General features: G+C 40.7%; 1 protein-coding gene across 3 annotated transcripts in view; it reads right to left on the bottom strand.

The window, feature by feature from the left end:
• Positions 1–16,038, bottom strand: part of RPTOR (regulatory associated protein of MTOR complex 1) — a 285,614-nt gene that overhangs the window by 238,246 nt on the left and 31,330 nt on the right. For all 3 annotated transcript variants that reach the window (XR_003899854.1, XM_024201510.2, XM_024201511.2), the window contains exons 2-3: positions 7,726–7,828; positions 534–616 (exon numbers count right to left, since the gene is read on the bottom strand). Coding sequence is in view for 2 of the 3 variants with exons in the window: in XM_024201510.2 (XP_024057278.1) it covers positions 534–616; positions 7,726–7,828 (186 nt within the window). In the remaining variant the exon portion in view is untranslated. The remainder of the gene's footprint in view (positions 1–533; positions 617–7,725; positions 7,829–16,038) is intronic.

Raw genomic sequence — 16,038 nt, 5'->3', positions numbered from 1 at the left:
CTAAAAGTACCTCTCTCAACAAAACCAGGAACATCTATTAGCTATGGGCCTTACAAAGATTATTAGTTCGTTCCATCTAAAACATTAAGAAATGCAATACTATGTGGGAGCTGATAGTTACACATTCCAACTAGCTGAGGTTGCAGAAATGTACCAAGAACATTATCACTACAGAAAAAAGACACCATGATTTGCAAAAAAGGTCTAAAATTCTCCAAAAAGTCCACTAATAATAAAAAAAAAAAATTAATAAATATATCAATGTAGCATCTAGAGTTTGAACAATTACCCTTGCCATGGTTAAACAAAGCGTTAGCCAAGAGAGACATGAAGCACAAAGCTAACTGAGTTTGAGAGCCTGCAAGAGTCTGTCCACGAGAATGGACAGGCAAGCAATGGAGGCTGCGAGATCACTCAGTTACATAATAGATGCACAGCTTCCTTTTTAACCTAAGCCAGTTTATCCCATAATAGTATCGGGTCTACGGGGACAGGTACTGTCGGGAAAGTCAAGAACAAATACACCCACTTACCCTGGGCTGCCAGTTTTCATATTGCTTTTGTAAATTTGCACCAATCGTTTCCAGAGCTTTTTGAGGACCCATTGACAGAGGATCTAGAAATAGAAAACATAAATGAGTATTTTTGATCACTACTAAATTACCTGCTTTTGCACAAGGCAAAAAAAAAAAAAATCATCCACCTCAATGAGTATTTGACTCCATAACCCAACTTCACTTACTCCAGGCTAGGTTTCTGTCAAGTTCAAAATGAACTCAGATGACGAAATATAATGGTCTGGGTAGTCACTATTTGTGCCGAAGTACGATCCACAACCTTTGTAAGAGAGAATCAAGTCTTCCTCACTTTCAGCCTCCCAGCTAGTGCATGTGATAAAATATTTTCATGATATTCTAAAACAGGCTTCTTTCATGATTCAAGTTATTTATTTTAACGGTAAAACCATCCGTTTCAAATTCATTCACAAAGCTTTTCACCATAGTTACCTAAGGGCAGTATCCATAGGAATTGACCCCAGGTTTATCTACTGTTATACAGAATTGAAGAGCAGCAATGTCTGCAATAACTTGCAATAAGAACATTTTTTCTCAAAGTGGAAAGTCAAAATCTTCTTAGGAAAAACGTGAGGTGTAACTTTAGGTTTTTAAATATAAATACGAGCCGATAACAATAAAACAATACACCAATCCCGGGGGGAGGGGTGCAGGGGGACAATGGCAGTGAGAGGACCTAGATTTTATATTAATACTTGGAAATACTTGGTTTATCAACAGAGATTTGATTAACTCCTTTTTAAAGCTTTTTATACTTTTGAGCACAAAGTTCATTTCCCTAGACACTGGAGAGTCACTGTTCCAACATACTTAACAATTTCAGCTGCTCTTTATCTGCTTTACTCAAAGCCCATAGCTGTGTAATTGGCCACAATGAGTATCAAGAATCTAGAAGCTAGTACTGGCCAGTTTAATGTAGAATCTTATTGATTAAAAAAGCAAGGTTCATAACACTGATGAAGTCATATTCCTTTAAATGTTTTCTTTAGCATAAATACTCCATTGCATACCTCCAGCACCAGAATAACACCACTTTATACAGTATGGGAGAAGCTAAGGTTTTTTTTAATGGTTACTGAGATTGTCTTAACAGACCAAAAGCTTTTTCTGGCATATGGCTTCTAACAGCAAAAACAACGAACTAGATGTTAAGAAAGTGATGTAGCCCCTATCACAGCAGCAGCATCTGGAACCATCAAGTGCACCCTCCACCAACAAGATGATAGAGCAGTCCATAACCAGATGGCACATTGTTTGTTCTTGAGCCCGGAGCTCAGGAAGCCCCAACAGTAGATATGCAAGTTAAACCACCTGCGACCACAACATCTCCTGTTATAACAAGAAGGATCTTTTGATTCATATGATTGTTCTGAGGGACATACACAATCTGATCCAGAGAGACTAGGAGACGCAAATCTGAGTTGTCTGTCTGCCAAGAAATGCGCCAGAGATCCAAAATATAGTCCCATATCACCTGTTGCTATTGTTCCTTAGAAAGGTTGTGTCCAACATACCGTTTGAGAGGCTCAACTATTTCAGTAAAGCGGCACCTGACTTCAGCCAGTGTTTTTGATATGGCTTTGAGATGAAATTGTGAAGTAAGCTGTTTGAACAATTGGCTGCACACAATAATGTGGCCAGGGCCCTGCCTTCACATTTAACCACCAGGGGGAGCACTACTAGCCATGAGTGGAAGATGGGAGACTGGAACGGTCCACGCGGCAAAAGTAAGGATACAAAGGGCAGGGTTGATCGAGTCCAACTTGTCACAATGACTACTGGAGCCCCAAGCTGTTGCACAGTATTCAGCAGACGCAATAATGAGGACATTGGTAGATGTCTATAAGGGTGCGGCGCTAAAGCCCCATGAGTAGCTGGCAAGCCCGTGGAGCAGTGCGAATCTCAACTGGATTTTAGCACGTCTTCTTGATGTGTTATTGAAAGGACAGAGAGCAGTCCGGCTTCATCCCCAAATAAGTAGGGTACAGTTCAAAAACAACTGGCTGATTGTTCAGAAGGATCTATAGCTGTAAATGAGCTAACCAGCTGGTGAGATGGAAAGCACATTTAGGTTCTGTCGCCACTTCAAATAGTACTTGGCCAAGATGTCAAGGTCAAATGGCAGGCAGGATGTCAACAGTGTACACAAACAGTTGCCAAGGTGGGCAGCAGGGTAGCAGTATATACCAAAAATCAACACTAAAGTTTAAATATACCATTTTTTTCTTCATAGAAAGGTTTATTTCTTAAGCATTTTGGGAGGTGAATCATTAATGCTTTTGCAAGGACTGAGATTTTAGGAGAGATACAAAGAGAAGAAAATCCATGGGCTCTCCCATTCAGTTTTATCCAAGAAGAGCTTAAGAGCATAAATTAAGGTCAAGCCTTGCTTCACAAATAGGGCCCTACCAAATTCACTGAAATGAAAAATATGTAAAAATCTGGTCTCCCACCATGAAATCTAGTGTTTCGTGTGCTTTTACCCTATACTATACAAATTTCACGGGGAAGACTAGCATTTCTCAAATTGGGGGTTCTGACCCAAAAGGGAGTTGCGGGGGGGAGGTCACAAGATTATTTTAGGGGGGGTCATGGTATTGCTTCTGCGCTGACTTCAGAGCTGGGCAGCTGCAGAGCGGTGGCTGTTGGCTGGGTGCCCAGCTCTGAAGCAGCGCAGAAGTACGGGGGGCAATACCATGCCACGCCACTCTTCTGTGCTGCTGCTTTCAGACCTGGGTGGCCGGAGAGTGGTGGCTGCTGCTGACTGAGGGCCCAGCTCTGCAGGCAGCACCATACCAGGCCATCCTTACTTCTGTGCTGCTGCTGGTGGCGGCTCTGCCTCCAGAGCTGGGCTCCCGGCCAGCAGCCACCACTCTCCAGCCGCTCAGCTCTGAAGGTAGCGCCACCACCAGCAGCACAAAAGTAAAGGTAGCAGTACCGCAATCCCCCCCCCCATAACCTTGCGGACCCCCTCCCCCACAACTCCTTTTTGGGTCAGGACCCCTACAATTACAACACCGTGAAATTTCAGATTTAAATAGCTGAAATCATGAAATTTATGATTTTTTAAATCCTATGACCGTGCAATTGACCAAAATGGTCCTTGAATTTGATAGGGCCCTATTCAGAAATTAATGAAAGTTTAGCCATTTATTTCTTTGGGGAAGATCAGTCCTTTAACGCAAAATCTCCTTTAATGCACTAATGAACCTGCAGTTCCAACAGTCACCAATATAGTCTCTAGACAAAAAAAACCTCTATTTTAAACTGCAACAATGTATTTTTGCCACTATTCTGAAAACAAGCAAATTGTGGAAAAACTGCACTAGGTCTCTTGCCATTTAAGCCAAATTTCAATCACAAGCCCTTTGGAACTGGTGAATAATAAATCTTCAAAAGCCCCTCAGACTTCATCATAGAAATACTGATAGCAAGTGAACTATACAAAGGTGCTACTGCAGTACCCCTATGATTAAAAAACAAAACACACTGGCAATTGTACAGGATTACTTAACAGTTCGAGCTGAATTTATTAAAATGCATAAAAAGCCTAATGAACAATACTTCAGTTTCACTCAGTGAAGAAATGTGTACTGTGGGCTTTGGAACGCCTCGGGGAACTAGCATTTTTAATGAGGCCCTTTCAGAGCCTGGTACAAAAATAATGAACTTGGTGCCACTCTATAAAACCAGCCAATGAAGGTGTTAATAACCTGAGGTTGGAAACCAGGGAGACTAGAAAAGGCACATTCAATAAGTAACTTTTTAAAAAGTTGACTCATCCACTCTGAAGGCTGCTATGAGCTAACCTGTGCCTTCTAGAGGACTTCATGCTGGACAAGAATAGGACTGACATCATCAAATTTCATACTGAAGCTTGAAACTAGCAATAGCCTTGGCAGAATGTGACTAATTAGATGGCAATGTGCACAGGGCGTGGCATTTGTGGAGAGATGAATAGGACCTCTTTATAATTTTAGTTATTGATTTATTATACAGGAATAAGTCAATATATTACATTTTCTCTTTACTGAGATAGGGAAGAGGCAGTAATCTTTCCATTTAGTTACAAAATAAGACCAATAACTAAAGCTGATAAAGGCTGTAGCAATTATAATTTTACAGTTTGCATGGCGGTCCCAATGGCGGCAGCACTTTTGGCAGGGAGGAGGGATAAAGAGCTCAAGCAGAAACACTCATTTTCTTGTGACTTTTACAGACACGTGCTCTGACATTTTAAATAAATGGACGAAAATGGGCATTTCTTTATGTACATCAAGCACAGCTTTCTAGTTAATGCATTTCTAAACAAAGGCCCTGACAAACCTCTCTACATATTCCTGCCTTGCTTTGATGCACAACTTCTATTAGGTGGTATATATAAAAAGAGATTTCTGTAGAATTACATTTCCCCCTGTTCAGCATTCGACTCATTTATACCACTTTTAAACAGAGATTTTTCTTCGCATGCTACAGGGCATGCATCTTCTAGAATGGCATTTTCTTCATTACTGTTGTGGCATTTAATGTCTGACCATAAAACAAAACAAATCAAGAAGAAAGGACAGGTGTCATTCCTCTAGAAAGGAGAGGAAGCATTATGGAAACTGTGTGTATTACCTGGAGTAGAAGCCTAATGGTTAACCTTAGTTTTCACGAAGACAAATAGAAAACAAGTTCAGCCATGTTTCTCTGCTCACTGAGGGCAAATTACCAGAGATATACACACCAATCCCTCACCTTGCTAGAATTCATAACTGCATGCTTCCTTCAACTCTCATTCCAGGGAGATACATGAGACAGATTCAAGGAAGGCAAAGGGAACAGACTGCAGGAAGAATTACCTAATCATGCTTTAGACTTCATGTTTTTTAATTTATTAGCTGAGCACCAAAGGTATCTGGATAAAACTGCCACAGCAGCAAGGGATAGTCCACAGAATCATCTTACAGAACAATTCACAAGCACATTCAAAGCGGTGGGCCTTGGCAGTTATAGTACAGCCCTTAAAATGTCTTATTTTATCAATAAGCCTCTTAGCTTTAAAATAATAGTATTAACTCTAACGTATCAGCAGCACTGTGGACTACAACATGCAAACACAATGTGGACACCATCAATCATCAGCTGGTGTTGACTTGCTAGCAGACCACATCACAAGTGGGTGGTGCTCCTCTTGGATGGCTCAGTTTGTCCTCGAGCAGAATTTCCAGAGGGTAGTTTGTGGCATTTGCTCATCCGGGGTTCTAGTTCGTCTCCCTTCCTGTGCAATATGTACACTGGGCTTGTAGGAAGGTTAGTGAAGAAGCACGGGATAAGGTACCTGATGATGATGACACCTAGCTCTCTATGACTTCCTTGATGTCTGGTTGACATTAGGAGGTTATGAATGAAGGCTAGATAGCAAATACCAAAGCAATTCTGATCGTTTCAGGGAAATGTCCAGGAGGCATGATAAGAACTGCATCTGACTTTTTGATTGAATGTGCCTGCCATCTATTACTAGAGTTCACAAGAAAGGAGTCTAAATGCAATCCATAACTGCTGTTAAATGGCCCTATAACAGCACTACCCAGGATGGCTCTTTCCCCTCCACCTGCATCTGGCTAAAATATTATGAAGGATTCTTTCATATCCAAAAGTTGTTACCATAATCCAGGCTTTTGTTATATCAAAACTACATTGCAGTACAGGTTTTATGTGACTATTTTAAATTTATGTAAAAAACATAAAAGGCACTTTATATATTTTAAATTAAAACAAAAGAACTGTCCTAAATTTTTCTTGCTGATATCAATCACTAATCATCATATTTGGATGAGTCCTGATTGTTCTTCATTTTGTCCTATCCCCACCCAATTTAGTTTTTGGTGAATTTCATATTTCACTCAAGAAATCAATGCTACAAACTGCTCATTCTACCAAATACATCTGTTGCATTTGGATACATTTGTGGGTGCACGTTCAGTGCTTTTTAACTACTTTAACATCTTCAGCATTTTTAACATCTTTGGTAAGAAAAGTTGAATACCAGTTTCAGTGAGGGTGGGAACAAGAGAAAGCCAATTTTGAAAACCAGGAACTCTGTACAATGGAGAATTTGCTTCAGTCTGCTGTAAGCCCCAAGACTGCATGTTCTAGATGGCATGGCTTTAGGTTTCATTTACTGAAAACACACAGCTGTTCGACAGTTTGCACATGAGAAATACTTCACATCCCAACATTATTAGTACCAGATGAATTTGACAGCAATCTAACTTTTGTCCCCAAAACATGGGGGAAATCCCCATTTTCAATTAAAAGGCCAGGGACAAGTATCCACCACCACAATAATGAAGAAAACACTCGTAGGAGTAAGGGCTGTCAGCAGGACAGTTTCTGGGAAAGATCCTTAACTTCTAAATTCACGCCCCCAATCCAAAATAGCCAAAGAGTTTTGTAGGACATGGTATTTTTAAAATGTAACCGTCTGGCTCTTTGCAAGCCTAAAAAAAAAAAACAGCTAACAGAATCATCTTTTTCCTCCACATGTTGCATTTTGGAATAAACCAGGAAGTAGTGCATACCACAGCACTTACTGTTGGGGAAATAATTACCTAAGGCCATCTCTACACTACCAAATTATGTCAACTTAACTTATATCGGCATCCAGCCACTGCAGTTGTGTGCACAAGGCTCCTTATGTTGGTAGTGTGCATCCTTGTCAGAAGCACTTGTATCGATTGAATTGCCAGTGTGGGGCATTATGGGATGGCTCAAGGAGGCCATTTACAGTCAACGTAAGCAACGCAGTGTCTACACTGACACTGTCGACCTAATTACATCGACCATAACTCTATTCCGCTCGGGGAAGTGGTGTTACTAAATCAGCATAGAAAGGCATTTACGTCGGCAGGAGCCAAACTTAAGTAAATATACTTCCACAGCTAGGTTGTCAAAAGGCAGCTTACGTTGACCAAATTGTGTAGTGTAGGCAAGGACTTATTTACACAGGCATATTCAAATCAGATGTCACAGATTTTCTTTTGTTCAACCTCCCTTTAGCCCAGGAGAAACATGCTGGTGGGGCTGCAATGAGCTCATACACGTGAACATTAATGAGATAAAGCAACATTTCCAAACTGCTCCCAAAGATATTCAATAAGCTTACCTATCCAGCACTCCAGACGTGCACAGGGAGTTGTCTTCACCACATCAGGAGGATCAACACCTACGTTTAGGCACAAAACTAAGGCAACGCTAACAGTCTTCATCTAGAAACAAGAGAAGATAATAATGCTTAGTGAAAAAAATCACCATTTATTACCGATGCTGTAATTCTCATTGCTACCGTACAACTCTCACAAAGAGTTCAAGTTCAGCTTTGTTAATCCATCCTTAACAAGCAACATTTTAAGCATTCTGTTAGAGTGGGAAGAAAAATTGGAGATAAGAAAGCTATGAAAGTTCTCTTTTTGTTCCAGCAGAACTGCGTTAATTCTTACTTTGTTAATCTGCAATCTCACTGAATTCTCATAAACATCCAGCAGGCTCCCTCCAGTTCTCAGAAGAGATTTAATAAAGCTTTACTTAAATCTTGCATTACTAAGATTTCTTCATTTCCAGGGCCCATACTGCTGTACATTATGGAGATCAGATGCCAATAGATTTCTGCCAAGCATCCTGGATTAGTCAATGTCTAACTGAAATGCTTTATTAAAAAGTAATGTGAACACACTATTCAAGATTCCAGATCAATAACAGAACATCGTAAACCCTGCCTTAAGTGACCACTCAAGCAAGAGACAAAAAAAATAAAAAAAATCAGTGGGCTAGAAGGTGGGTTTTTTGTTTAGCTGGGGTTTTTTTAAGACCTTTAAAATGTGTTGGCAATTTGAGGTACACTTTAAAGTGCTCTCTTTAAAAAGAGGGTGTATTGGAGGTGTCAATGTACCTTTTAAAAAAGTGAAACATACAAATGAAAATTTTGTTTTTTTAAAATATTAAACCTTTCAGGAGCAGAGTTTGAGATATTACCTATAGCAGAACTGAATTCTTTACCCTTTAGCAGTTTGTCTCCAGCTTTTGGAGTGTGTGGAGAGAGGGAAGCCCCCAGAACTCTAGAATACATATTCTGGGAAGGACTTGGAATTTTTAATTATTTTTAAAGATGAACTATAAAGGAATTTTAAAGACTCCACCACATCTGACAAGTTCTCAAATAAATTTGAGAATCTTAATGGAACTTTTCTGATGATATTAACCCTTATGCAGCTACCTATGACTAATAGTCCTAGAGAGACAAGGTGGGTGAGGTATTATCTTCTATTGGATCAACTTCTGTTGATAAAAGAGACACGCATTGGAGCCACACAGAGCTCTTCTTCAGGTCTGAGAAAGGTACTCCAAGTGCAACAGCTAAATGCAAGGTGGAACAGATTGTTTAGCATGAGTAGTTAGCATATATTCTAAGGGACCATTCAAGGTAGAATGGCCTGATAACACCTCTGCAGTCATAGGACAAAAGGAAGAAGTCAGTGGGTTACAGGTTGTTGTAATAAGCCATAAATCCAATCTCACTGTTCAGTCTATGATTCTTGATGTCTAGCAGAGTAATGAATTCAAGCTCCCTGGATCGTCTTTTGAAAGTGTTGTGCGGGTTTCCTTTGCTTTGAGGATAAGGACTGATAGATCAGATATAGAGTGATTGCTTTGTGAAAAGTCACTCACAGTTGATAGGGTTTTTTTGTCTTATTTTCTTGTGAGCTCATTTGAGAATGTGGTGATTGTCTGGTTTCACCCACATAGTTGTTATTGGGGTATTTCATGCACTGGATGAGGTATACCACATGTTGTGATAGACATGTGAGGGATCCATTGAAAGGTGTGTTGTGGGAGCATTGATCCAGGGCTTTGGAGCAGAGCCCGGAGCTGGAGCACAGAGCAGTGGGTTTTATGCCCGGAGCTGGAGCAGAGCAATTCAAAAATTTGATTGCTCCAAATCCCTGCATTGATCATTGTAGTGGTAGAGATATGTCTGCAGGTTTTGCATCTGTTGTTCTGACAGGGTCTGGTGCCACTTTAGAATCAAAGAATCATAGGACTGAAAGGGACCTTGAGAGGTCATCTAGTCCAGTTCCCCCACCTCATGGCAGGACTAAGTATTATCTAGACCATTCCTGACAGGTGTTTGTCCAACCTGCTCTTAAAAATCTCCAATGATGATGATTCCACAACCTCCCTGGTCAATATTCCAGTGCTTAATCACCCTGACAGGAAGTTTTGCCTAATGTCCAACCTAAACCTCCCTTGCTGCAATTTAAGCCCATTGCTTCTTGTCCTATCCTCAGAGGTTAAGAAAAACAATTTTTCTCCCTCCTCCTTGTAACAACCTTTTACGTACTTGAAAACTTATGTCCCCTCTCAGTCTTCTCTTTTCCAGACTAAACAAACCCAATTTTTTCAATCTTTCCTCATAGGTCATGTTTTCTAGACCTTTAATCATTTGTGTCACTCTTCTCTGGACTTTCTCCAATTTGCCCACATCCTTCCTGAAATGTGGCGCCCAGAACTGGACACAATATTCCAGTTGAGGCCTAACCAGTGTGTAGTAAAGCAGAAGAATTACTGCTCATGTCTTGCTTTCAACACTCCTGCTAATACATCCCAGAATGATGTTCGCTTTTTTTTGCAAAAAAGTGTTACACTGTTGACTCATATTTAGCTTGTGATCCACTATGACCCCCAGATCCCTTTCCATAGTACTCCTTCCGAGGCAGTCATTTCCCATTTTGTATGTGTGCAACTGATTGTTCCTTCCTAAGTGGAGTACTTTGCATTTTTTCTTATTGAATTTCATCCTATTTACTTCAGACCATTTCTCCAGTTTGTCCAGATCATTTTGAATTTTAATCCTATCCTATCCTCCAAAGCACTTGCAATCCCTCGCAGCTTGGTATCATCCCTTTCCGTTGGTGTCCTGGTCTATGGTGAGCTTGCATCTGGTGAGCTTGGAGAGATTGGGAGGGTGGGGGGTGTTGTGTTTGAAGGCAAGAAATGCAGGTTCAGGAAATATTTGTTTCCAGTATTGGTTGTAGCTGTTTGAGGATACCCTGTAGGGGTTCCAGTGCAGAGTGATAGGTGACAACTGGAGGTGTGCAGTCAAAGGAGGTTTTATTTCTATATTGAAGCAGGTTCTCTCTGGGTATTCGGGTGACCCGTTCCATGATGCTATCTACTTCTCCGGTGGAGGCTCCTTGTTTGGTGAAGAACAACAGAAATTGGTCCAATAAAAGATATTATCTCACCCACCTTGTCTCTAATATCCTGGGACCGGCATGGCTACGACTACAATGCATACAAGAATGGTCCTAGAGTTGCACTCATCATTATTTCACTTTCCTTTAAAAACAGCCTCCTTGCAAGTAACCTGACATGACTGAACATCTAATCCTAATGCAATAACTGCACCAGAACTGAATTACAGACCTTCAAAGCAATAAGTGTTACAAAAAAAGTCAAAGAAATAAAGCACTTTCTATTTTGTAATATAACAAAACCAAAAACTTTTCAAGCTAACCAGATTACATGGTGCAGCCAAAGGTACCTCAGGGAGTGATCTCAACACTCCCCTGGGTCACTATTTGGATGGGAGATCACCAAGGAAAAATAGGCGCTGCAGAAAGTGCTGGCAGTTCGTTGGGGATTACTCTTCCTTCTTTCACAGCTGAAATAATGCCCCATCTTGCTGCTGTACTTCTGCAGATACCATCTTTAAGATACTATGCAAGTGTCAAATCTTCAAGAAGTGCATTTTACCCTCGACAGAAACGCTAGGATCAATATTGTCTTCACCTTGGTCACCTGCTCCCAAGTTGTCATCTCTTGTTTTTGTTCCAATTTAGGCCCCCATCCTACTTTCATGGATAAAATTATACATGTGCTTAATTGTTTGTGGGATTGGGTCCCTAGACTCAGTGCTTTAGGGGTAAGGATTCAGGCCAGAATTTTCAAATATTCTGTTTGTAAACAAAGTCTAGTGTCTTGGGTTGAAAAAACTGGTTTGACTGAAAAACATGGCTATCTAAAACCTCATGTTGATTTCCTGAAGCCTACAGGCGTGCACGAAGATGCACTCTCCCCACATACCATTTACTGAGTGCACATTTTTCAATATGAGGAACTTCCAGCTCGACTCGTAAAGTGTGCAAAACCCATAAACTATGTAAGCTAAACAGCTCCTGATTCTTCTCCCCCCGCCCCCACTTTTTCAAAAGAACACAGACAAGGAAATTGAATTTTAAAACTGTACTAAAGCAAGACTAAGTTTGTACCATTAAAATAACAAGTCAAGAAATTAACATTCCAGCAGCAAACTATGTAGTGTTTTCTATTCCTATGTCTTAGTATTGCAACTCCACAGAGTTAAGAAATACCAATTTTTATAATAATAATAATTAATAATTAATGGAGATATCCTATCTCCTAGAACTGGAAGGGACCTTGAAAGGTCATTGAGTCCAGCCCCCTGCCTTCACTAGCAGGACCAAGTACTGATTTTGCCCCAGATCCCTAAGTGGCCCCCTCAAGGACTGAACTCACAACCCTGGGTTTAACAGGCCAATGCTCAAACCACTGAGCTATCCCTCCCCCCTATATATGTAACCTTAAAAATGCACTTAATTTTTGCATTAAATATGCCAGTTTTGTGCTACATTAAGCACAGACATGTCACTACATTTTAAACGGTTTTTTTCCTATTCTGGATATTCATGATAGCTTACATCTAATATAAAAAAGTGTTTTAAATTAAAAAAATTAAAGCCTCAAAAGAGGATTTAAAGTATACTGAGGTACTATGTCTGTGGTACCTACACAGGATGCGTGATGTTTTCACTTTGGAACAAACCACTTGTTTGCCCTTCTTAGTCTTGCCTAAGGCTGTTGATTTGACAGCAACAAAGTAAAACTGATCAAGCAGCACATTCATCACACTTGCTTCCATATCCACAAGGGGCAGTGCAAACGTATGAAATCCAAACCCGATAGCATCTTAACTTTATCAGTACCTAGGACCAGCACTAAACCAGCTACTTAGTGCTTTTGTCAGACAAAAATACTGCTTAAAAATTGCATTTGGCAGCTCTCCCGTCCTGCCCATTCTCTTCTCCATATCAATACCTAAACTAGGGAAAGGAAACAAAAGAGGCAGTGTGGTTCTCTATATTTATGTCAGAAGCGTTCAGCATTCCCTTGCCTGTCTGAAGCAAAGCCACCCGCATCTCCACATCCCCGGGGTGCTCATTAAGATTCAGAACAGCAGGCAAAAAACTTACTGCAAAGCTGGAGCCATATAAATGCATAATTTATAAAGAAAACTAGAAACTGGAGCACATGGCTAAGAGACTATACATTCTAGGAAGGAAACAAAAAACCCAGTATGTCAGGATCAAATTTCCACAGCTTCTGCTGATTCCTGCTTCTATCCTAGAGACTCTGCTGCAGAAAATTAGCAGGAAAATTGGCTCCTGGTTCCTGGACTGCATCCCAAGCCACGTCCTTGATAAAAAAAAACCACTGCAGCAATCAGGGATGCAGTACAAGTTAGCCATCACCATGTTACATTAACAAGCATTAAGTCGTGCTTTCTAGGGCACAGGTGGAACAGCACAATCAAGACTCCCTTATCAGCATTTCATGGAGATTCCCCCAAGGTTGAAAAGCCCTGAGGAAATGATACACTTTAAAGTAAGAAGCAGATGTTTCAGAGAGATCTTATATATTAAGCTTTTATTCTAGGACGGAATAAGGGACACGAGTCCAATCCAAATTCATTGTTAAATGCATGTGGATCGGTTGAACAAATATATTTGTTGCTGAACTCCATTTATGAACATGCATGCCAAGAGCATGCCCGTGCCTCACTGAGAATGACCCCTTGAATATTTGTAGTGCATGTTTCAAAAATCTGGGACACTTGTCAGATCCCAGGTTTAAAGTTAGCCAAAGCAGATGAATATGAGCACAGTGGGGTAATCTGGCAATTATCCTCGGAAGACGTGTGATCCCCGGTTCGAACTAGAAGGGGCTCAGGAACAGAGAGATACGAATAGGTAATAAACGTCTGTTTTACTGGTTGGCTAAGAGTCACCTCTGACTGTGAAGTGGGGGTGCGTGCAGGACCTCTGGCTTCCCCAGGACCCCGCCTGGGCGGACTCGCTGTGGGAAGCGCACGGAGGGGCATATGCTGAATGCTCCCAGGAGAGACCCAGGAGATGAAGCTGTGTGAGCTTCTTGCCCTGAAGACAGTCTGCTCCATGGGAGAGGAGGCTCCCCAAAGTCCTGACTATGTTGATGAGGATCTTTATTATATATATCTGTTTCTGATCCCATCTAATGTCAAACAATTTCAGACTGCTCTCTAAAGGGAACCCCCAAATAGCTACAGTTTGGTTTATGTCTTGAAGCAAATGGATTTATTTCACCTTCCAAACTCTTTGAGGGTTTTTTGCTTTGTTTAATATTGACTAACTCTGGATGTTCTCGTTATTCATATAAATATCTAATTTGTTTTTAATCTTCTACGCTCCTGGCCTCAATGATACTATGTTACAATGAGTTCCGTAGGTGCATTCTACATTGGGTGAAAAAGTATTTTAAATTCAATTTTATTTCAATTTAGTGCCTAAAAAAGTGCTCATGAACAGTCTCTGAGCACCCTGCAAATTCTATAAAATTACAGATCAAATGTCAATGTCAGCTCACCCCTTGTGCCAAAAACAGCACTCCATACAAAACACTCCCAAAAAATTGGCTAGCATTTCACTCTGCTAATCCAAATGGTAGACAAGAAAAATGGGCCTTACAGAGTGCTGGCAACTTTGGGGTATTTTTGACTGAAGCAGGCAAACATTCCAGATCCCCAGGGACCTTATGAAGAATACCTGCTGACAGCACCCTCTACTAATCTGAGACGACCCAGCATCAGATCAGGTCTCACCAGTGACTTGTATAATGGTAATAACACTTCCCTATCTCTATTGGAAATACCTCGCCTGATGCATACTATGATTTCATTACATGGCTGCATCACACTGGCAGCTCAGAATCATCCTGTGATCAACTAATACACCCAAGTCTTTCTCCTCCTCTGTCGCTTCCAATTGATACAGCCCCAGATTATATCAAAAATTCTTTTTGTTAGCCGGTAAATGCATGAGCTTGGACTTTGAACTATTACATTTCATCCCATTTCTATTACTCCAGTTCTCAAGGTTATCCACATCTTCTTGTACGATATTCCGGTAATCCTCCATATTGGCAATACCTCCCAACTTTGTGTCATCTGCAAATTTTATTAGCACACACTCACTTTTTGCACCAAGGTTATTAATGAAAATGTTAAATAAGCTTGGTCCCACGACTGATCCTTGAAGATCTCCTTTACTAACCTTCCTCCAGCCTGCAAATTCACCTTTCAATATGACCCTTTGTTGTCTCCCCTTTAACCAGTTCTTACCCACCATTCAATACTCATATTAATGCCCATCTTCTCTAACTAATAAATTCCCACATAGGACTGCATCAAATACTTCACTGAACTCTAATTAGATTAGATCAGGGTTTCTCAAACTGGGGGTTGGGCCCTCTCAGGGGGACGCAAGGTTATTACATGGGAGGGGGTCCGCGAGCTGTCAGCCTCCACCCCAAACCCCGGTTTACCTCCAGAATTTATAATGGTGTTAAATATATAAAGAAGTATTTTTAATTTATTAGGAGGGTCGCACTCAGAGGCTTGCTGTGAGAAAGGGGTCACCACTACGAAAGTTTGAGAATCACTGGATTAGATCTACTGCATTTCTTCTGTCTAGAAAATCTATTAGCTTCTCAAAGAAAAATCAGGTTGGTGCAGCACAATCTACCTTTTGTAAAATCATGCTGTAGTTTATCCCAATTAACATTAACTAATGTCCTTAAATATTCTCTTTCAAAATTTGTTCTCAGACCTTGCATACAACTGAGGTCAAATTAAAGGGCCTGTAGTTTCCTGGATCACTTCTCCCCCATCCCTATTTCTTAAATATGTACTATATTTTCAAATTCTCCAGTCATGGGATATGACCCGAGTTTATGGAGTCATTAAAAATCCTTGCTATTGGGCTTGCAATTTCATGTGACAGTTCCTTTAATGTTCTTGGATGGAGTTTATCCATCCCTTCCACCCCCAGTTGGTCGCATTAAGCTGTTTGAGTTTGGCTTCCACTCAGATGTGGTCACCTGTACTTCCATATCCTTGTTCCCATTAGCCACCATGCCACTGCCCCAAGCTCCTCGCTCCTCGTTACCCTTATTAAAAATTGAGGTAAAGTATTTGTTTAAAGATAATCTAGGTATGGCCCAACACCTAGTCTGCACCACATAAGATGTGGGACCACTAAACATTGAGTCTTTCCCTGTTTTCTTTTTATTTATATGGCTAAAGAAC

Source organism: Terrapene carolina, unplaced genomic scaffold (assembly GCF_002925995.2).
Source record: "Terrapene carolina triunguis isolate 2854851 unplaced genomic scaffold, T_m_triunguis-2.0 Scaffold192, whole genome shotgun sequence".
NCBI classification, from domain to species: domain Eukaryota; kingdom Metazoa; phylum Chordata; order Testudines; family Emydidae; genus Terrapene; species Terrapene triunguis.
Note: the sequence above shows the minus strand (reverse complement) of the source record. Positions and strands in the feature narration are given on the sequence as shown.